At 35.9% G+C, this 23,665-nt stretch overlaps 1 protein-coding gene across 1 annotated transcript; it reads left to right on the top strand.

Annotated features, from left to right (window-relative positions):
• The first annotated feature begins 371 nt into the window (after nucleotides 1-371).
• LOC111888156 (BURP domain-containing protein BNM2A) lies at nucleotides 372-1,710 on the top strand. Its single transcript, XM_023884285.3, has 2 exons — nucleotides 372-531; nucleotides 618-1,710. The coding sequence occupies exons 1-2, from the start codon at nucleotides 478-480 to the stop codon at nucleotides 1,464-1,466; spliced, it is 903 nt and encodes a 300-aa protein (XP_023740053.1). The 5' UTR covers nucleotides 372-477; the 3' UTR covers nucleotides 1,467-1,710.
• Nucleotides 1,711-23,665: the final 21,955 nt, after the last annotated feature.

Below are 23,665 nucleotides of genomic sequence, written 5' to 3'. Positions count from 1 at the left end.
TAATAATTTCAAGGTATTATCAAACTTTTTAAATTAATCTACTGATATTTTTGGACTAAAACATGAATCATCGTAACCGGAATCATTATTTCGTTAGGTGGCACCACTTAAATACCACTTTATGCAGGTAGATTTTATATTATTGTTATTAGCTTATGTAACAATGTTTAGTTTTGGCTAATTTTATATGTATTCCAATTGTTTGTCTCCTGTGTGAGTAAATGTATATCAATACGATTTGACTATATATATATATATATATATATATATATATATATATATATATATATATATATATATATATATATATATATATATATATATATATATATATATATATATATATATATATATATATATATATATATATATGTGTGTGTGTGTGTGTGTGTGTGTTTGTGTTTGTTTAATAGTTTGGGATAAAATTTGTAAACATACAACCTACAAGAGAAAGCACGCATCTTCATAGAACAAGTCATGGCTTTTGGATTTGCATCTTGGGTTCTTTTCTTTCATCTTCTTCTTGTTCAGGTAGTTCCTCTTTTTCTTACTTTGTCACACACATAATTGTTATTAAGGTCAAATCTAACTTATTTTACAACTTCGATTTGCAACAGCATGTGATAGGAGATAGCGCTACAGAAGCTAATGTCTTAATACTCAATAAAATGGAGGATGTCACCAAATATCTCCATCATCATGACCATACGCATCAAGATCATGGTCATGGTCTTGATCATCAACATTCATCATCGTCGTCACCATCTACAAATCATAAAGACCCTCAATTAATGGTTTTCTTCATGATAAATGACTTAAAAGTAGGCGAAGTGATGCCTATTTACTTCCCAAACAGACACCTTTCCCCATCTCAAATCCTTTCTAAAGCCGAAGCCGATAACATCCCTTTTTCTCTTGAAGAATTCCCAAACCTCCTTCACTTGTTCTCAATCTCACATGGCTCTCCACAAGCCATAGCCATGGAAAACACCCTCAAAGAATGTGAGGTCAAGCCCATTAACGGTGAGACCAAGTTTTGTGCAACCTCATTAGAATCGGTCTACGACTTCACAAGGGAAATCTTTGGATTCGACACTCGTGTCAAAACTTTGGCAACAACCCACCTTAAACACTCATCAGTTGGACTTTTGCAAAACTATAAAGTGGTTGAAATCTCACAAAACATACCATCTCCAAAGTTAGTAGCTTGTCACACCATGCCATACCCATATGCAGTGTTTTATTGCCATAGCCAAGAGAGCGAGAACAAGGTGCTTATGGTTTCATTAGAAGGTGAAGATGGTGATATGGTTGAGGCACTGAGTGTTTGCCACATGGATACGTCTCAGTGGAGTCGTAAGCATCCATCCTTTAGCGTGCTTGGTGTCGAGCCAGGAACTTCCTCTGTTTGTCACTTCTTTCCTAGCGATAACTTTGTCTTCATACCTTTTTCTGCAACCATGTAAGCAGTATGGTTAGATACGTACACAAAACAAAAGAAGGAATTAATTTTACTGCCTTTGTTTGTGACGTTAAATAAAATTCATCTAAAGAGACGCCATGTTTGGTTATGTTTAATATTCATTCCCTTCACAATAATATCGATGTTTTGTGGTATATTTTAATTAATATTGTGGTTACTTTGTAATATATAGTGTACTGTATGTAAGTTTTTCAAGTAGAAATTGCTTCAAAATATGTTCTTAATTATATCTAAAGGCTTACACGAATCAAATAACGTTTTGATGCATTCATTATATATAAAATATCCTTTAAATATAATTTTAAACAATAAAGTTTTAAATAAAATTCCGATATATTGATAATCCAAAAGTTTCAGTGTATACAGAAGGAGAATGGAGAAACTCCTGATAATTATCACTAAAGTACTAGCCATTTCATGAACATTAAATGGATATGTCACAATGATTTCTCAACTTAATCCATTGAATCCTTCAAACCAGAATTCATCTTCTTGATCGAATCAATAATTAATGATCCTAAATGGAATCTTAGTCGTAGCCTCGTACTTTTGGATTCCAAAATTAATTTGGGTACGTGATCTATCAACAAACCCTACTATCTTCACAAACCGAAAGTTACAACCACTTTATGTTATGCACTAGGGTGTTTGTGGTGTAGTGTCGTACGATTTAAAGTAAAAACCACAAATTTAACAAAATTACAAACCACAAAATATCCGATGGATACTTCTCGGAAGGAATGCCAACAACCCATATTTTTTTTTTTGGAAACGGCAAACTAACTAACCTACTCCTAAATAACCACCTATGTTTATACTTTTCAGATGGAATGCCAACAACCCATATTTTTTTTTTTTTGAAACGGCAAACTAACTAACCTACTCCTAAGTAACCACCTATGTTTATACTTTTCAGATGGAATGCCAACAACCCATATTTTTTTTGGAAACGGCAAACTAACTAACCTACTCCTAAATAACCACCTATGTTTCTAGGTGAGACTTGAACCCATGACCTCTCCTATGAGAGGACCACTCCTTACCGCTAGACCATTGGCCTTTTGGTACCAACGACCCATATAATCGATGGATTAGCGATGAACCTTATGTTGTGGCTTTTACCGACGGACCTTATATTGTGACATTTTCCGACAGATTACAGATGGACTTTATCCTGTGGATGATTGACCGAATATTTTCTTAATTATGTGATAATTTTTTAGTCGGTAAAACGGGAATTAAAAAAATCATAAACAAAAAATTATCTTTTTGCTGCCCAAAATGAATAAATCTTTCTCTTTTTATTTTAATAAATAAATAGATTTATTTTCCTATTGACAAATGTCATTATATTAGACCTACTCATTAATATTATGTCACTTGTCAACATATTAATTATCCATTTTAAATTTTAAATTTCCTATCCTGATTACATTAAATTTTAAATTTCAAATTTTAAACTTTTTCACTTTAATTATATTACATTAATAATATTAGATTAAAAAATAAAATAAAATTTATACAGATTATAAGGTGATATACCTTCATGTATTTATTTAAATCAACGATTATAATTTTATATAACTAAAAAATATCTTTTAAGTAATAATTTATTTAAAATAATTGATTAATAATTTTGATTTTTTAGTATGAAAGTTTAATTAATTTTATCACCATGATTCTTACGGGTTATAAACTAGTAAATACAATAAACAACAAATCACATTTTAGAATTCGACAACACATATACCAAGCATAAATATAAAAAGTGTCTCGTACGTATCCTATACATTTAACCAACAAAAACATTGAAATTAATGTTTTAAAAGTGTTGGAAAATTAATTTTATTAATTTCCAAAAAAGGATTTTCTCTATTTTTGAGCACGGATTTCAAACTTTTAATGTATTAAAAAAGGACAAATGATTATGTATTCATGTTCTCCTCCGTGATACATTCGTTTTGATATATCACACGTCCAAAATGGATTAGAAATGAATGAAAAATTACTTATCAAAGTGTGGTAGTTAGAAGAAAAAAAATAAATTGGTTAAATGGTTAACTCCTCCCACATTGATGGGAGTATGAAAATGAAATGAGTATATAATTACAAAGTCTAGCTATCTTTGTAAGACTTATTAGAACCAAGGCTCTCTTTTTTGCGTGCAAAGGTTGCAAATTCGACCCAAATTTGGCTTTGGGCCACTGAGCTTGGGTGTACCTTTCGACCAGAAAGGTTTAAGGACATTTTTGCAATTCTTTCTTATGTTCATACTAATATTGCAACTACTAGATAAATAAGAAATACATAATGCACCACTTTTGGGCCAGAAAGGTTTAAGGACCTTTTTGCAATTCTTTCTTATGTTCATACTAATATAGCAACTACTAGATAAATAAGAAATACATACCCCTTTGTTGGCCAATGATCTTGTTCTCGCCACTTTGATTGGATTCCAAGGACCTAAACTCCCAATGTTTCCCAATGTTCATACTAATATTGTTCTAGATAAATAAGAAATACATACCCCTTTGTTGGCCAATGATCTTGTTTTAGCCACTTTGATTGGATTCCAAGGACCTATGTAACATCCCAACTTCCAGGTATTTCTTTTATTTATTTATTTATTTATTTGGGGTTTCATGAGTGGCTCGACGAGTTATGAGCCTAACTTGTCGAGTAGAGTCGGATTTGGTCACGTGGGTTTAATGACTGACTCGACGAGTTAGAGAGCTGGCTTGCCGAGTAGGCGCTGTGAGGTGAAACCTTAAATGTTCGGGGTTGGGGCCTATTTAAGAGAACTTATGTCCTCATTTCTGCCTCACCAGCTGCCCAACACCCCTGAGTGAAACCCTAAGCGTGTGTAGTGAGCTAAGAGAGATATAGAGTTAATCTTTGAGTATTCTAGTTCATCTTTTGAGGAGAATAGGAGATTATCCAGCAAGGAACGAGGAGGAACTATTGGATCTAGTGCTATATCGACTAAGAGCTTTTGTGGAAGGTAAAAATCCTTCACCTTTCTCATCTTATGGGTTAGATCTCGCGATTATGGAAGATTTGGGATTTTACCACCTTTTATTAGGACATTGAGTGCATTGAGTCTAAACAGGAGGTCTAGACTTCAGATATGGACCTTGTGAGGTCCATAGAGTCTAAAGGTCCTAGCTTTATGCAACCATATAAGAGTATTTGTGCTTAAACACCCTTGTTAGAGTTGTATTGGCATTTTGGAGCAAAATATGCCATGCATAAACGTAAAGATCGAAGGTTTACGTGACATTCCAGCCTTGGGAGCCTAGATCTAGAGTGTGGAGTAGTAGATCTTCCTTGAAACGTCTGAATGAGAATTCAGACTAAAGGGACTCGTCGAGTCAACGATCTGACTCGACGAGTCGAGTATGGTTTTCCCCGATGAGTCTGGACATGGGTAACTCAGTGAGTTGACGGGACAACTTGACAAGTTGAGTTGGGTTTTCGCGAGGTTCTGAAGGAACAAGGGGGACTCAACGAGTCACATAGATGCACTCGGCGATTCGGGACAACATGGACAGTTGACTCAAGTGTTGACTTTAGGGTTTGGTCAAGGCATGGAGTATGGGGACTGTGAAGGGGTAAAATTGGTCTTTTACCTATTCCATGAGTTTGAGAGAGAAATTTAACTAGTTTATTTTGAGCCGTGATTTAAGTGTTGATTAGAGATAATTATCTTATGTGTTAGGCGGAGGCTAGTTTGAGATTCATCTACGAGATTATTACTTACTTGATTACGAGGTGAGTCTTCTCATTATACTTACCGTGAGTGGTATCTATGTGTGACCGGAGGGTCTTATGTGTTATATTGAGTATTTTGATATATCCTACATTATGTATTTGTGATTTATGCTGAGTATTATTATTATGAGCTTGTTGAGTTAGGACTCGGCGTGTAATGCCCTGATTCCCAGATATTGGTTTATATTGTTATAAGATCCTAGTGGTTTCAAGGTCTACTCGACGAGTTGGTTGCTCGACTCATCGAGTAGCAACGGGTTGGTCTACGTGTTTAAGTGAACTACTCGCCGAGTCCAAAGAGGGACTCGACGAGTAGGAGCTGGAGGATGAAACCCTAATTTCTAGGGTTTTGCACCCTATTTAAAGGATCATTGGCCTCCTCAGCTTCCCCTTACAGACTCTTGATAGTCCATAAACCCTAATTCGTGTGAGTGTGCTCCATTTGTGTGTTTTAAAGCTTTGGAAAGTGTATCTTTATAAGAAGAACTTGAAGAGCAAGTGGCTAGGAGCAAAGAACATGTGTGGATCTGATATCTACCTCAGATGGCATCTTTCGGAAGGTATCAAGTCGTTACCCTGACCTCATTTCATTCTAGATCTCATTTGGTTAAAGTTTTGTGTTTTTCTAGCATATTATGAAGCTATTTTTGGGTATGAGCTCAGATCTGAAGTTGTAACTTCAGATCTGAACTCTCCTTGGTCTCTAAATCCATAAAGCTATCAACTTTGGCAAGAATGAACCTCTCCTTATGTGTAAAACTCCATAACAATCTTGGTTTTTCCATTATAAGACTTTAGAGCATTGCATGCACGTAAAGTTTGCAACTTTACGTGATAAACATGCCTTGGGAAGCTGGATCTGCAATATGGAACCTTAAGATGGCTTAAAAATCATCTGAATGAATAATGGATTGAAGGGACTCGGCGAGTTACATGGTCAACTCGGCGAGTCCGATGATGATTGTCGTGAACTCGGCGAGTCAGTAGGGTAACTCGACGAGTCAGTTAGGGTTTTCCCGGCTTTTGGCACGTATGAACTTGGCGAGTTGCAAGGGAAACTCAATGAGTTGGCCAAGGAGTTTTCAGCCGCAAACATTAGGAACTCGATGAGTCACTCAAGTGACTCCACGAGTTGGTGAGTTATGCAAGGAACTCGGTGAGTGGCTAGTTGTACTCGACAAGTCGGGTCAACATGGACTGTTGACCTTGACCGTTGACTTTGACTTTGACCAAGGATGGCTTTTGGACTTTTGGGGCATTTTGGGAGATTGGAAATTTATGGATATGGATCTATGGTGGATATAGGTGGTGGAGTTTGTGACGGTGATCCGAGAGTTGAGCTTATCTCTTCAGCGTGCCAGTTGCGAGGTGAGTTATCCCCACTATACTCAAGGGTCTAAGGCACTAAGGCCGGCCCTTTTCAGATCATTATCCTGATATTATATGTTGTTATGATCTGTTAGATCAGTATCCTGGTGGATAGGATGTTGTTATGTTGTTATGATCTGTTAGATCAGTATCCTGGTGGATAGGATGTTGTTATGCTGCTATGATCTGTTAGATCGGGATCCTGGTAGATAGGATGTTATATGATGTTATGATCTGTTAGATCGGTATCCTGGTAAATAGGATGATATATGTTGTTATGATCTGTTAGATCAGTATCATGGTAAACAGGATGTTATATGTTGCTATGATCCATTAGATCAGGTTCCTGGTAGACAGGATGTTATATGTTGCTGTGATTCGTTAGATCAGTATCCTGGTAGATAGGATGTTGTTATATTGTTATGATCTGTTAGATCAGTTTGTTTGTCTATAGACTGTTATTTGTGCACATATTTGTTTGGCGGTTGAGGCTTATCTGCTTTGTGCGAAAGCCAATAGACCAAGGCATTCCAACCTGTTGGTTGTGGGCCGTGAGTATTCCATCCCGAGGATGATTGGACTCATAGTATGTGGGCATTCTAACCTGTTGGTTGTGGGCCTGGGGTATTCCATCCCGAGGATGATTGGATCTATAGTATATTGGCATTCCAACTGGTTGTTTGAGGGCCTGAGGTATTCCAACCCGATGGTTGACTGGACCCATAGTATGCGGTTTGTTATTGTATGTGTATTGTTGTATGTATGGGTATTTTGGGGGTAATTCACTAAGCTTTCGGGCTTACAGTTTCAGGTTCAGCAGATGGCTGCAGGAAGGCGAAGGCGTAACCGTACACTTCCTCAATTAATGATTATGATTTCTGGGAACTCTGATGTATAAACTATTTTGAAAACAAATTGTAATAATTGAAGGGTTTCAAATGATTTAAAAAGTTTTAAATTGGCTTGAATTTTATGGGTGTTACAAGTTGGTATCAGAGCCTTGGTTTGAGTGAATTGGAGGAACACTCGTATGAATCCAGTCACAAATCAAGGAAAGATTTTCAAAATAATTTTAAATGGTTTTCAAAATAAGTAAAAGAGGATGCGAAGTGTACGATCAACCGGAACCAGTAAGTAGACCCCGAAATACCATACGGTTATTTGATATTGTGATATGTTAGAACAACATGCTAATACTAGGCTAGGGATCTTTAGGAATTACATGATAGAATTGCCTGATTACATGATGCCTGCTAGCCTAGGGTTTCCTTTATATGAGATTAACATCATTAATGTAGTTGTTTAGTGTATACATCACGGTTATACATAATCAAGATCTTATAGCTTGAGAATGTTTGATTTGGCCTTATGTTCTGTTCTTATCTGATTGAGGGCTTAGGGTCCAGCGTTATGTATGGCTAGCATACACTAGTACTACAGGGTTGGTGGAAGTTTCATGGATGGGTGGGTTATGTGGGACTGGTAGTTCAGTTGTAAGACAGTTAGCCTTCCTCTAGGGGTGAGGTTGAGCGGTCACCATGGGCATGTATATTGTTAGGTTGTTGTGGTGATACTTGAGACAAATATGGGTAGGTGTGGAAGGTAGTATGGGCCCGTACTACTGAAAACACAGGACCCATACGCGTAGCAAGGAAGTCACAACCCCTAGGGTTTAGTTGGAAGTTGGTCCCATGTTATGGTATGGATTATTCGAGTTGTTTTGAGACCGGATCCGGATCAGGATCGAGAGTTGGCAGCTAGGATATGCCAGTATTGTCAGAGAATCATGTCAGGGAGATCATCCGGGAGGAGGTGATCAAGATCGTTCGGGGACATATTCCGGAGATGATTGGGTCTTTCAAGACTGCCATGGGTGAGTATTTTGTCGAGTGCCATGCAGCCATTGTTGAGACGGCTGCCACGCCAGCTTCAACTGTTGTAACGACGGCAGGGAGAGGAGCTGGTCGAGCTTTCCAGTACCGAGACTTGTTATTGGTACATATTCTGATGAGCAAAGGGTGATGGGTTTAATACACAAGAACTTTCCTATGTGCTCATGCAAACCCTAATGCTTGGATCTAGGTTTCTCTATTGTACATGCATTGTATCCAAGACTTACAAACCCTAATCTAGCATACATATTTCGAAAAATATTCAGATATACCAGATCTAGATGTTTACCTCTTCTTAAATCTTGGATCTTCTTCTTCTTGGAGCTTAGAGTCACAAGTGTAACTCCTCTAATGGTTTACAAACACCACACAAGCAAGAAGGCAATATGAGAGAGGGGAGAGGTGCTAAAATTGGCCCTAGGGTTCCTTTGAAAGCAAGTGGCCGAAAATTGCATGTAGGGGTCTCTATTTATACTGTAGGCTGCTAGGGTTTCAGGTAAAACTCTAATGGACAACTTAATCACCAAGCAACCCATGGAACCTTCTGGAATAGGGCCTATGGGCGAAACTTTGATGGATCACCATCATAATTTCGTTCCCCATTTGATCCATTAGGTTTCCAACCCTAAACTCAACTATCACACATTTGACAGTTTAAGCCCCTTTATTTAATTAATCTCTTTTAGCCACCAAATTAATTCCTAATTAATTTATGACTAACATTAATTAAATAATATGATTTCCCCTTTAATATATTAATATTATAATATATTAATAAATCATAATATCCTCTCTCTCCATAAATTACCTTGTCAAGTTGCTTTGGTGAAGGCAACCCAAAAGGACTATGAACAACCGGGTCAAGTTCATACCAAATATAGTTACAAGCTTAGACACTAATCCAACAGTCTCCCACTTGGATAAGTCTGATAACTATATCTCATATATGACTTCAGAATCCGGTTAGCAATCATAGCTCTTATACCCTGCTGTCAACTCTGATCAAAATCATGTCCTTTAGATAAGGGATCGTATAATCCTCTGTTCTAGATATCATGCTGACAATCACATGGAACATAGTCATACTTATTGTTCAACATATTCTTTCTCGATCTCTGATTTGTTTGACATAGAACTTAGTTGAACATATCAACTTCGTCCTGACCAGGCCCGACACATAAGTCAAACCAAATCATCAAGTGGCCAAATATCGCTTTTATCCTCATAGAATAAAAGGAACATATAAACTTTGACTTATATGCTTTTATTATTTACTGGCTAAATCATACACAACAATGCGTTTTATAACATCACGTTACTAATGCGTTTATGCATTATCAATGCACAACTAACCAATAAACAATAACCATATCTCTAGGTTTAAAGATTATATGATATTATCGTCTCGCGATTACTCGTGATAAATTCCATAAAGTGATACCAGCAAGCGCGGGTTTATTCCAATGCTCAAATCATAATTCATAAGCACTCATGAACTTTGCAGCAAACCTTTGCCATGTCTAAACCTTTTAGACAATCTACAAAAAAATTCATGACAGTCTTCTTTCATATCTACTTCCAGCATATGAGCGACTGTGGACCGTTTGAATAATCTTATTATTCAGGAAGTCAAAACATGCAAAATTGAAACCATAGATAAATAATCAACACAAGATAGTGACTTTACTCATAAATAATACACCTTTATTTATTCATCAAATGTCAAGTACAAATTATCTATTACGTGTTTCCTATCTATGTAATCCAAACTTATATCGTCCTTCAGCCCAATGCACCTTGCATGCTGCAAGTGCTTAACCCTACTCAGTCCCTTTGTGAGGGGATCTACTAGGTTATCTTCTGATGATACCCTCTTTACTACGAGGATTCCTTCTTCTACCCGATGTCTAATGAAGTGATATTTTCTGTCGATATGTCTGGACCTGCCATGATCCATTGGTTCCTTGGTCAAGGCAACCACACCTTCATTATCACAGAAAATATCCATAGGCTCCTTTATGGATGAAACAAATCCAAGGTCTCCATTGAAGATCTTCAACCATATTGCCTTCTTCGATGCTTCACTCGCCGCAATGTACTCAGATTCACGCGTTAAATCAGCTACAGTCTCTTGCTTGGAACTTTTCCAAGTTACTGCTCCTCCGTTAAGGGTAAAGACCCAGCCAGACTGTGATCTGTAATTGTCCCGATCTGTCTAAAAACTAGCGTCACTGTACCCTCGTACCCTTAAGTCATCACTCCCGTCGAGGACTTGAAACCATTCCTTGGTCCTCCGAAGGTACTTAAGAATATTCTTAACCGCAGTTCAATGAGCTCTACCAGGGTTTCCCTAATATCTGCTGACCATGCTCAAAGCGAAGGCCACATCAGGGCAAGTACAAGTCATAGCGTACATGATTGAGCCAACTGTGAAAGCATAAGGTACTCGGCTCATTTCAGCTATTTCTTCCTCCATACTCGGGCTCTGAGTCTTACTCAACTTGGTATTGCTTTGGATTGGCAACTCCCTTTTCTTGGAATTTTCCATACTAAAACGCTTTAGTACCTTATCCAAGTATGTATCCTGACTAAGTCCTATCAGTTTCTTACTCCTGTTTCTTATTATCCTTATTCCCAGAATATATGTAGCTTCTCCGAGGTCCTTCATAGCGAAGCACTTCCCAAGCCAATACTTGACTTCCTGCAAGGTTGGGATGTTGTTTCCTATGAGCTGTATGTCATCGACATACAATACGAGAAAGCTCACTATACTCCCACTAGATTTGACATATACACATGACTCATCTTCGCTTCGCAGAAAACCAAACTCTTTGACCTTCTCGTTGAAACAAAGATTCCATCTGCGAGACGCTTGCTTCAATCCATAAATAGATTTCTCAAATGTGTACACTCTATTGGAGTGCTTCGCATCGACAAAACCCTCTAACTGATTCATGTAAACATCCTCAGCCAACTTCCCATTAAGGAAAGCAATTTTAACGTCCATCTGCCATATTTCATAGTCATGAAATGCAGTTATTGCGAGCATCAACCTAATAGACTTTATTTTCGCGACTGGTGAAAAGGTCTCATCATAGTCAACTCTTGGAGTTTGAGTAAATCCCTTCACAACCAATCGTGCTTTATAAGTGTGCACTTTCCCATCCATGTCCGTCTTCTTCTTGAAGATCCACTTGCACCCGACCGTCTTACAACCTGGTACATTATCAACCAAATTCCAAACTTGGTTGTCGTATATACTCTGAATCTCACTGTCCATTGGCTCTTTCCATTTAGCAGACTCTGGGCCCGCCATGGCTTCCTTGTAGCTGTTAGGTTCGTCCAAATTTACCAGTGTATTATCACTAATAAATGTATCCCCTTCAGTAGTAATATGGAATCCATACAAATGGGTTGGAACACTAGCCCTACTGGAACGTCTAAGAGGTAAGGACTCGTCAACAGGTTCAACAAGAGTTTCTTCCTCAGGTTGATTTCCAGTGTTAGAGGTTCCTTCATTGCTCGACTCTTGAAGATCTTCAAGATCGATTTGCTTCCCACTATCCCTTTGGCTTATGAGTTCTCTCTCTCGGAAAACCCCTCTCCTTGCAATGAAGACTACATTGTCACTCGGTGTATAGATGTCACACCCCCAAACCAAGGATGGCGGAAACGTCCAGGGGTGGAGGACTTCATGTACAGTATCACAACAACGTGTATAATAGTGCTCAAAGTATTTACAACCATCATAAATATAATTGAAAGAGTTACATCAAAGTGTATGTTTACATGTTTCAAAATCAATTACAATATGATGACAAAAATAAATTGTTGACGGTTTATCGTCCCATCTTCAAAGCGCTGAAATTTTCCTGTTTCACTGATTTCCTGAGAATACAAGTAGTTTTGAAAAGTGTCAACACAAAGGTTGGTGAGTTCATAAGAGTTTTGTTTGGAGTAGAAACCGTTTTCCTTTTTAAAATCGATGAAGTTTGATTTCCAGAAAATGCAATATTTTCTTAGTTAAGTGTAAACAGAATAATCCCAAATGATACGTTGATGTATTCTAGATTTACCCGTAGATTTCCCCTATAATTGTCCAGCATATATAAGTTATATAAGATTTAGGTTAGATAAAACGTCGAATGTAATGGGTCCGCCCTAGGTCCACAACCAAACAAGGAACAGGAGATGAGGCGGGCACCACCAATTCCAAGCCAATCCAGACTAAATTCTTGTATGACTCAAGCATATACGCTCAACGATTATAGTTGAAGTCTAACCATATGAAAATCTATTGTGATTATAACCTATACATATCATAGTTCACCGGGGAGTAATAGGGATTAGAGAACCTGAACTATGCATATGATTAGCTTATCAAATGTGATGGTGATGGTGAATATAACCTATACATATCATAGTTCACCGGGGAATAATAGAGATTAGTGAACCTGAACTATGCATATGAATAGCTTATCGGAAGTGATGTGAATATAACCTATTTGATGTATTAATGTGAATATATCCTATACATATCATAGTTCACCGGGGAATAATAGAGATTAGTGAACCTGAACTATGCATATGAATAACTTATCGGAAGTGATGTGAATATAACCTATTTGATGTATTAATGTGAATATAACCTATACATATCATAGTTCACCGGGGAATAATAGAGATTAGTGAACCTGAACTATGCATATGAATAGCTTATCGAAAGTGATGTGAATATAACCTATTTGATGTATTAATGTGAATATAACCTATACATATCATAGTTCACCGGGGAATAATAGAGATTAGTGAACCTGAACTATGCATATGAATAGCTTATCGAAAGTGATGGTGAATTCCTTTCTTGTAATTAAGTTCTTAGAGTAGATGAAACATAAACTATACCTATTATAGTTTATTACTTTGTTGATAATACGTATTTACCATAACTATACCAATTATAACTAACGGGTTCGTTTGTGGGGGTATAATGGCTTAACTATACTTATTATAGATTATCTTAATCGTCCTTAGCGGCAATAACTCTTATGTAAGTGTAAGACCTTTAATATTGTGTTTGTTATATGAATGACCCTAAACTATACCTATTATAGTTTATCGATTGATTTCGTGGGAAATGAGCATAGGCCTTACTTGTCATAATTTATCAATATTTATATTTTAATGGATATAGCCTCGTAGTATCGTATATATATATATATATATATATATATATATATATATATATATATATATATATATATATATATATATATATATATATATATATATATATTTGTCATACTTGTGAAGATGTAAATCCATGTGTTTTCTGATGTATGTCTATGTAGGAATACAAAATTTGTCATATATTGCAACTACACATAATCAACTAACGATGTATACCTTGCTCGACATGTTATAAGGTGAAATGAAATTTATTGTGTTTTTCTGTTAATAACCTTTTCTGTAACTGATATTGGAAAAATTGTAGAAAAATCATAAAATGTCCAAATCAGGTTCTGTAACTTCTGAGAGTTTGGAAAATGAGTCTAGTTTGTTCATAATTTTTATTATAATTTTTAATGATCTCTAACTTGGGTGAAAAAGTCCATAATCACAGACTGGTCCGGATTGATGTTAGAAATGATAGGCGGTTTTGTAAAAATCACTATAAATTGTAGAAAAATCGTATGGAGATGTGCAAGTAGTCATTTTAAAGCTAAGAAGTGGAACTACATGCACCTAAAACAGTTTTGAAAACAAAAATATTTAAGATGTCCAAAACAGTCCGTGAATGGAGTGAAACTTTTCTGATGAAAGCTGTTAGAAAAATGTAGTTATGTTCTAAGCATTTTAACTTGTATTCCCCCCCTAAAAACTTGAGAAAACGTGAAAATGTAGGGGTATGAACTCACCTTGTGTGATTTCAGTAGATAAGTGATGAAGAAGAGAAGTGTTCAACCCAAGAACACTAGAAGAACCGTTTGAAGATTCGAAGCTCTAACACAAATATAATGGAGTTTGTGTAAGATATCCATGATTTGAGTGGAAATAATAGAGGTAATCATAAAGGAAATGGATTATGCTTACCAAAGGTGGAGGAAACTCTCAAGATCAGCCCTTGAATCTTGGATTTCTAGAGAGAGAAAGTGGGAGAGAAAGGAGTTTGATCTTCTTGTGAAAATGAGAACAAATGAGAGAAAATGAGGAGAGAGGGTGAAAATCCAGCTCTCAAAGCATGGAGGTGGCTTGTGAGGGAGGTAAAAAGTACAAGGTATGGTGGGGAGGAGTGTGGGTTGATCATGGAGTGGGTATGGGGTTGCTTGTGTCATAAAATAAGGTAAAGTCAACACTCTTCTTTTTGTACTTTACCAACTCCTTTTTAATAAGATTTTATCCTTAAAATGTGATTAAATCATTAATTTAGGGGCCTTATATTTAAAAATAAAGTTTTGGGTGAAAATCCCATGTTAAAATAATTAAAAATGGGTTTAAAACGCAAAAATATGCAAAAACGGGTGAAAAATGTAATTTCCAGCAAGTTTCTTCGGACCTAGGCCGAGGCTCGGTCCCTAGGCCGAAGTCTGGTCAGGCGGCGCTTGGGTTCGGACGTGGGTGGCTGGTCTCGGAAGCGAAGGCGCGAGCCAGAAGAAGGGGCGAGGCGAGGGTTCGGTCCGAGGCAGCTATCCGACGCGAAGGTAGAGTTCGGTCCGAAGGGTGGCTAGAACGGAAGCTACTGTTGTGAACAGTAACTTCGGTTCGGACCTTCCTTCCATGTGAGGTTCGGTTCGGACCTTTCTTCTTAGCAGGGTTCGGTTCGGATCTCTTTCATGGCCGGGTTCGGTTCGGATGAACAGTACTTTCGGTTCAGCTCATGAACAGTACTTTCGGTTCGGACCCTCATGAATAGTGCTTTCGGTTCGGTTCGTGAATAGTACTTTCGGTTCGGAGGGTTCGTTCCCTTAAGTCCGTTTTTCGCGTAGACTTCCGTTCTTGGGCTATTTTCGCCAAATTCGAGGGTCGGGATGCCCCGAGTGATTATAGAAAGTTGGGAGAGATTTCGAGAGAGATTTGAGAGAGATTCCTCGTTCTCAGAGAGATTTGGGAGAGATTTGACGTACTTGGAGAGATTTCACATACGAAGAGATACGTGAGAGAGATTTCACATACTTGGAGAGATTTGGGAGAGATTTGACATACTTGGAGAGATTTCACATACAAAGAGATATGTGAGAGAGATTTCACATACTTAGAGAGATTTGGGAGAGATTTGACACACTTGGAGAGATTTGGGAGAGATTTGACATACTTGGAGAGATTTCACATACAAAGAGATATGTGAGAGAGATTTCACATACTTAGAGAGATTTAGGAGAGATTTGACATGCTTGGAGAGATTTGGGAGAGATTTGACATACTTGGAGAGATTTCACATACAAAGAGATATGTGAGAGAGATTTCACATACTTAGAGAGATTTGGGAGAGATTTGACATACTTGGAGAGATTTGGGAGAGATTTGACATACTTGGAGAGATTTCACATACAAAGAGATATGTGAGAGAGATTTCATATACTTAGAGAGATTTGGGAGAGATTTGACATACTTGGAGAGATTTGGGAGAGATTTGACATACTTGGAGAGATTTCGCATACAAAGAGATATGTGAGAGAGATTTCACATACTTAGAGAGATTTGGGAGAGATTTCACATACTTAGAGATATGTGGGAGAGGTTTCACATACTTAGAGATATGTGGGAGAGGTTTCACATACTTAGAGATATGTGAGAGAGGTTTCACTGGTGACCTTTTTGAGTGTCCGGCTACGCACTGCAAGGTCCTTAAACCCAGTTAAACCTTGATTAGGGATCTTGCATACTCCCGATGAGTATGTAACATTGTTGTATCGGTTTGGCTTTCTACGTACCACCGTTTTAGGTTAAGGAGATTTAGGTGAACGCACTTTTCGATTTATGATCTCTCATTAGAATAGAGAGTTGTTTAGAAGTTACTTAACGTAAACTCTAGTACTCACGGCAAATCGGGTTGACCGGTTTGACTTGTTGACTTTTGTTGACTTTGACTTGACCGAAAATTGACGGTTGTCACAATAGAAGAAATAACCAAAGGACTTCTGTGGATACCCGATGAAATAACACTTCTCGCTACGAGGTTCGAGCTTGTCGTGAGTCTCTCGTCTTACAAAAGCTTTACAACCCCAAACCTTGACATGTGCCAACAATGGAGCCTTCCCTATCCATATCTCATGAGGTGTTTTGGCAACCTTCTTGGTGGGAACTAGGTTAAGGATATGGGTGGCAGTCTCTAAGGTATACCCCCAGAAAGCTATTGGTAATGAAGCCCGACTCATCAAAGATTCTTGTCAATATTATTAATCTAATATTATTAATCTGTATAAATTTTTTATTTTTTAATCTACTATTATTAATTTAATATAATTAAAGTGAAAAAGTTTAAAATTTAATGTAATTAGGATAGGAAATTTAAAATTTTAAATGGATAATTAATATGTTGACAAGTGACATAATATTAATGAGGAGGTCTAATATAATGACACTTGTCAATAGGAGAATAAATCTATTTATTTATTAGAATAGAAAGAGGAAGATTTATTCATTTTGGGCAGCAAGAAGATAATATATATATATATATATATATATATATATATATATATATATATATATATATATATATATATATATATATAGCTTATTTTGCCATATGTCAAATCTTAGAAAATTCGTAACTTTCTCATACGAAGTCAGATTTGGACGTTCTTTTTATGGACGCTCTCGGTTTAACATATTCTACGACTTTTTTTTAGATTACTAAGACTAAAAAGTCCTCTATCATAAATTCACTCTTTACGTCTCCCGGTGCTGTGCCGGTTTTGCCGTAAAACTTCGACGGGCCATAACTTCTTCGTTATAACTCGGATTTCGACATTCTTTATGTGTACGGAACCCTTGTAACATATACTACAACTTGGTTAAGATTAATACTTCTAAATAATCTTCCATCAAAAAATAATTTTTGATGCTTATTGTCTCTAAATTGACTAGCCCGGATCTGCGGGCGTTACACTGAGTAAGACTCAGAGTCCGAGTACAGAGGCTGAAATAGAAAAAAATGAGTCGAGTACCATATGCTTCCGCAGTTGGCTCGATCATGTATGCTATGACATGTACTCGCCCTGATGTAGCCTTTGCGTTGAGCATGGTCAGCAGATATCAAGGGAACCCTGGTAAAACACACTGGACTACGATAAAGAACATTCTTAAGTACCTACGAAGGACTAAGGACTGGGTCCTTACCCTCGGTAGGAGTAATGAGTTTAGAGTGACAAGGTATAGTGACGCCAGCTTTCAAACCGATAGAGGTAATTTCTGCTCTCAGTTGGGCTGGGTATTTACCCTTAATGGAGGAGCAATAACTTGGAAAAGATGCAAACAGGAAACTGTGGATGATTCAACGTGTGAATCAAAGTGCATAGCAGCAAGTGAAGCAGCAAAGGAGGCAATATGGCTAAAGAACTTCATTGGAGTTGTACCAGCTATAAAGGAGCCTATGCATATTTTCTGTGACAATGAAAGTGCAGTTGCCTCAGCCAAGGAACCAAGGGATCATGTCATATCCAGGCACATCGATAGAAAATATCACTTTATAAGACTTCAAGTAGAAGGACTACTCGTAGTGAAGAGGATATCGTCAGAGAAGAACCCAACAGATCCACTTACAAAGGGATTCAGTAGGGATAAGCACTTGCTGCATGCAAGGAGCATTGGGCTAAAGGATGATATTAGTTTTAATGATTAGATAGTTATTTAGAAACTTTTAATAGCTAAAATGTAATTGACATTTGATGGTTTACTAAAAGGTGTTTTATTTATAAGTAAAGATACAGTCTTGTGTCAATTATTTACTATTGTTTCATTTTTCATGTTTTAACTTCCAGAATAATAAGATTATTCAAACTATCCACAATCGATCATACTTTGAAAGTAGGTTATGTAAGTAGACTGTCATGAATGGGTTTTGTAAGATTGTCTAAGGAGTTAGACATTGCAAAAGTTTGCTACAACATTCATGAGTTCTCTTGAAATAAGATTTGAGTATTGGATCAACCCACACTCACATGAATCACTTCATGGAATTTATCACGAGTGATTGTGAGATGATAATATCGTATAATCTTCAAACCAAGATATATGAGTTGACAATTGTTAGTTGGTTGTACATTGATAGTGCGAAAACGCATCAGTAACTCGATGTTATAAAGCGTGCTGTTGTGTATGATTTAACTGATAGTTAGTACAAGCATATAAGTCGAACTTTATATGTTCCTTTTATCCTAAGAGGATTAAAAGTGATATCTTGGTCCCCTCGATGATTTTTGTTTGACTTATGTGTCGGGCCCGGTCAGAACTCTATTGATGTGTTCAATTAAGTTCTATGTCGAACAAATCAGAAATCGGGAAACAAACTGCTGGACAATAAGTATGACTATGATCCATGTATTTTTCCGCATGATATCTTGAAGAACAAAGGATTATATGATCCCTTATCTAAATGGCGCATCAGGATTCGGCATTGGCTATTAGAGAGCTACGATTGCTACTCGGGTTTTGAAGAACATTGGCAATTATAGTTATTAGAATTATCCAAGTAGAAGACTGTTGGATTAGGTTTCTAAGCCCATAACTATAATTGGTATGTACTTGACCTGATAATAGCATGGTCCATTTGGGTTGTAACACTCCGGAATAATTTGATAAGATGGATACATGAAGAATAGGTTATTGTGGTTTACTAATATATTATAAGTATAATATATTAATTGAGGAATCACATTATTTAATTAGTATTGATCAAGAATTAATTTGGTATTAGTTTAGTGATCAAAAGAAACTAATTAAAGTTACGGGGACTGATTAAGTAAATCATTAATTCTTGTAGTTGGACTCATGACCTATGTTGATTAGAGTTGGACTAAACCTATATGAAAGTCCATAAAGGTTTAGCCCAAAGGGTCTATGAAATATGAAGGGTCATGATGGTTTAAAGTTTGCATGGATGTAAACCTAGACTATATAAGAAACACCTAACACCTAAAATCGGTTACCCCATGCACACTAAGAGTTGCTAGCTGATTTTGAGCTCCGAAGCCTCTTTTTCAAGTCCATTCTCTTGTTCTTGGTTTGTTATAAATCATTTGAGGCATCACACTTGAGGTGCTAGGCTCCTAAACGCCAAAGACAAGCAAGCTACTACACAAGGTACTCTTTTAATTGTTTTTATGATTTAAATTGTTACCTTGAATGCTAGTTTAGGCTTTATGCTTTGGAAAACAAAGATGTATGTATAATTAGAGAAAACTTAGATCCAAAGCATTATGGTTGTATGTACACCATTGGAATGTTAGAGTACATAAAACCCAATAGAAGGTTACATGGATAGTGGTTCCATGTGGATTTTACAATTACACATCATAGTTAAAATCCACTGTAGTTCATAGAGCCACACATGGAGATGCTTAATGTATAATTCATATATGACTGTGAGTAATACCATTATGCAAGTACTGTTATCTAAGTCATATTTAAGCATCTAATACATTCTCAATTTTTTTCTTTCTATACGAGTCATATATATAAAACTAAAAATGTTGGTACAAAGTTTATACATATCAAGTTTGTCGAATCTACTTGACTAAGTTCCTTCATTAGCTAAAGCATGAAAGTCAAGCTGGTGTTGTAGGACCTTCTAGTTCTAAGTGATTGGATATAACCCAAATTTAGTATTTGGATATTGGAACAATATAAGCAACATATATTATAATGAGTTGATATTGGATATAGTCTTTTCATTCAATAATTATTGTATTCTATATTAGAATGTTTAATCCTTCAATAACTTTGGTTATTCTAAATATTGATAGTGGTTCATAGTTATGGGAGCATCTACGATGTACGACTAATATGAATAGAGTGGTTGATTTTCATAGAGATGAAAAGAGCAAGAGATACTACCAAATTCATATGTACTTGATTGGAGAACAAGTATTGGACCTGACTCGCATAAAAATCACTTTGTGGATCGTAGTCATAAGTGATGTTTGATAAAAGGTAGTATCTTTGTACTATTCGACCCTGAGATACATATTTGGGACTTGAGTGTAGGAATTTTTGTGCTTTTAAATGGTTTAACACAATTCTATAAAAGGTAGTGATAAGGGCCATAGTTGGGTATCACTTGAGCTACATTATGGATATATGTGGTCAAGATAGGATTTTTTCCTCTTATTCGTTGAGAGTTAGACATATAAGGCCTCACTTAAAGTTGAACACCACAAGAGATTGATTACGATCCATATCTCATGTTCAACATGAATTATGAGAAAAAGGAATAACTGATACCACAACTTTAGTAACAATTATAGCTTTGAGCTTCTAGAATTGGCTGTTGATGAGATGGCACCCTTCGTATGTTGTTAGGAGCATTAGCTCACTGATAGAAGCTAACTATTGTCTATGTCAATCTTTAATGAATCTTGTGTAATTGGGAGATTGTTGGATCTATATGCTCAATAATCATTATTGAATAATATTGATAATGACATATGATCTATAGGGTCACACCTTTATGAGGTTGGCACATTTTGTATATTTATTATTAATATGATTAATAATAAATAATATCAACTCTAGTATTTGATTAGAGAATAATTATTGTTTTGTGAAAATAATAATTAAAGAGAGTATAATTGGTTATTATATCATATAGTATGATATAATAAGTCGTGTATAGAGTTTTGGACATTTTGGCTAACCTTAGCCTTACTAGTTAGTTACCATTAGTTGCCTTCATTTTGTTAAAGTAACTAGCAAATTATTTTCTCCCATTCTTCTTTATATGGCTGAATTTTGTATTTAAGAAGAGAGGTTGCTTTTCAACCTTCTTTATTTGCTCCTTATGCTCCTATAGGGTAGTATTACTTTATGTTATTATAATGTAAAGGCCTGACCTGCATAGGACTTTATAAGAAGTGCATAATGCTTGTTTTTAGCTAGTGCGTCTCTTTTTCTCCCTCTCCAAAATTGTACCCTTCTTTCTACTTCTTCTCTTGCTTTTATTTTGAAGTTTATTGATGGTTTGGAGCTTATAAGTTCTTCTTCTTTAGTGCTTATTTGAGATAATCACTTAAACGCTTAAGAATTACTTTATACAAGATGAGAACTAGCATTCTAAGTGCCTTGCACTTGATGGTGGATACATTATTGAAAAATTCTGTTCTTGAACTTTTGCTATCTTCATCAAATCCCCAATTCGAAGTGATATCAAAGGCTTCAAAGATTATCTCTTAAACATCCTATGGTTGTTATTATCTTTCTAGTTCATGTATTTGGATCTTCTTGGTTGTTTTGTTAAAAAGGCCTCAAAATAAACTAGTTATTTTAATGTCTTCTGTTTTCCACTAAAATTATTTTTATAAAATTAAGATCATTTTTGGTTATCAAAACCCATCTCATTCATGCATGATAATCATGTATGATATTGATTAATCTTCCTCAATATAGTTTAAGTATATAGAGTAAGTGAGTTTTTTAAAGTTGAAAACATGCATGAATGGAAATCTTTCAAATTTTAAGCCAACATCTCAACGTAAGAATCTTTTTCTTATAAGAATACTAGATAGTGTGATTTATTTATAAATCAAGATGAATCTTGTGTTTTCCAAAAAACTAGTGGGAGTGCAGTAACATTCCTAGTCTTTTATGTATTTGACATACTAATTCTTGGAATAAAGATCTATATAAATAGATCACGGAAACTTAAAAAATTAAGTATAGTTGCATTAATTATCAAGATGTTGCAGAGTTTAAGATATAAGACTATGAGAGAGTTTATGTCACACCCTGACCGACGGTGGATAATGCTGGGGTTGCGACGTTATACAATTGGATCACTGTCAAACACATAAATCAAATACTTAACATATTTGAATCAATATTTTACAAACCTTTAAGTTTTGGAATTGACATTACATCTTCATTATTTAAACACACAACAATAACTAAACCAAGTCAAGTTTATTCCCAAAAGAAATGAACTATAATTTCCTTAGAACCGATGTCCTACCTCCGGCTTCTTAGTTACCTAAGAATACAAATTTTTAAAATATTTCAACAAAAATTGTTGGTGAGTTCCACAGGTTTTGACTCCGTGAGTTTTATAAAAAGAAATATTTATAAAACATGGAATCTTTAACAAAATAAGTTGTGCAAAAACATGGTCAACAATGTTACCAATATGCTTCGTGTGAGACCCAATACTTGAAATCCAATACGAGTATCCATGTTAATATACTTATGATAAAAGTAAATGTTAACATATTTTTGTGAAGCAAAATATTAGGTGCTTATATAAATAAACACTACTAATTGGTTTAACAATCTACAAACAATATTTATACTACATGCAACCTCATCCTAGTTTGCATTAGTATTTTTGTATCCAAGATTTTGTTATAATTCCCAATTGTTTGTGTTCGAATTTTTTTGGTTGTAACGCTTAATAATGTAAAGCTACCAATGTTTTAATAGGACAACGGTTGTATGTGTCCCTATACGAGTTTAAACAGCACATTGGCTGTAAGTGCCTTTACACGAGTTTAAACAACATGTCGGCTGTAAGTCTCCATAACAAATGTTTAGACAGTACTCCGAATTTAAATGACCAAACAAAGTTTATACAACACCCTGACTGTGAGTGACCAAATAAAGGTTTTATAGCACCTTAGCTGTGAGTGACCAAAACCAACATATTTCAAATCATTTTATGTCATAAGGTTTTCAACATGATCATATTAGAAAGACTTGTCATAATTAAAATTTTTGTGACCCTTAAAGTGTGATTTAAACAATATCGTGAGTTGTGTTTCTCTTATCTACAACAATGCTTTTTGTATGCATTTGAAAGACTAAACAACAAGGTTAATCAAAAAAGGGCAATTCTATCCATGTTTTTATAAAAATTATAGAAAAATCATCGTAAGTCAAAATTAGGATCCGTAAACTCTCAGAGATTATAAAATGATTCTACTTTGTCCATGATTTTTACCATGAC

The sequence above is a fragment of the Lactuca sativa genome, chromosome 9 (assembly GCF_002870075.4).
Source record: "Lactuca sativa cultivar Salinas chromosome 9, Lsat_Salinas_v11, whole genome shotgun sequence".
NCBI lineage: Eukaryota > Viridiplantae > Streptophyta > Magnoliopsida > Asterales > Asteraceae > Lactuca > Lactuca sativa.
Note: the sequence above shows the minus strand (reverse complement) of the source record. Positions and strands in the feature narration are given on the sequence as shown.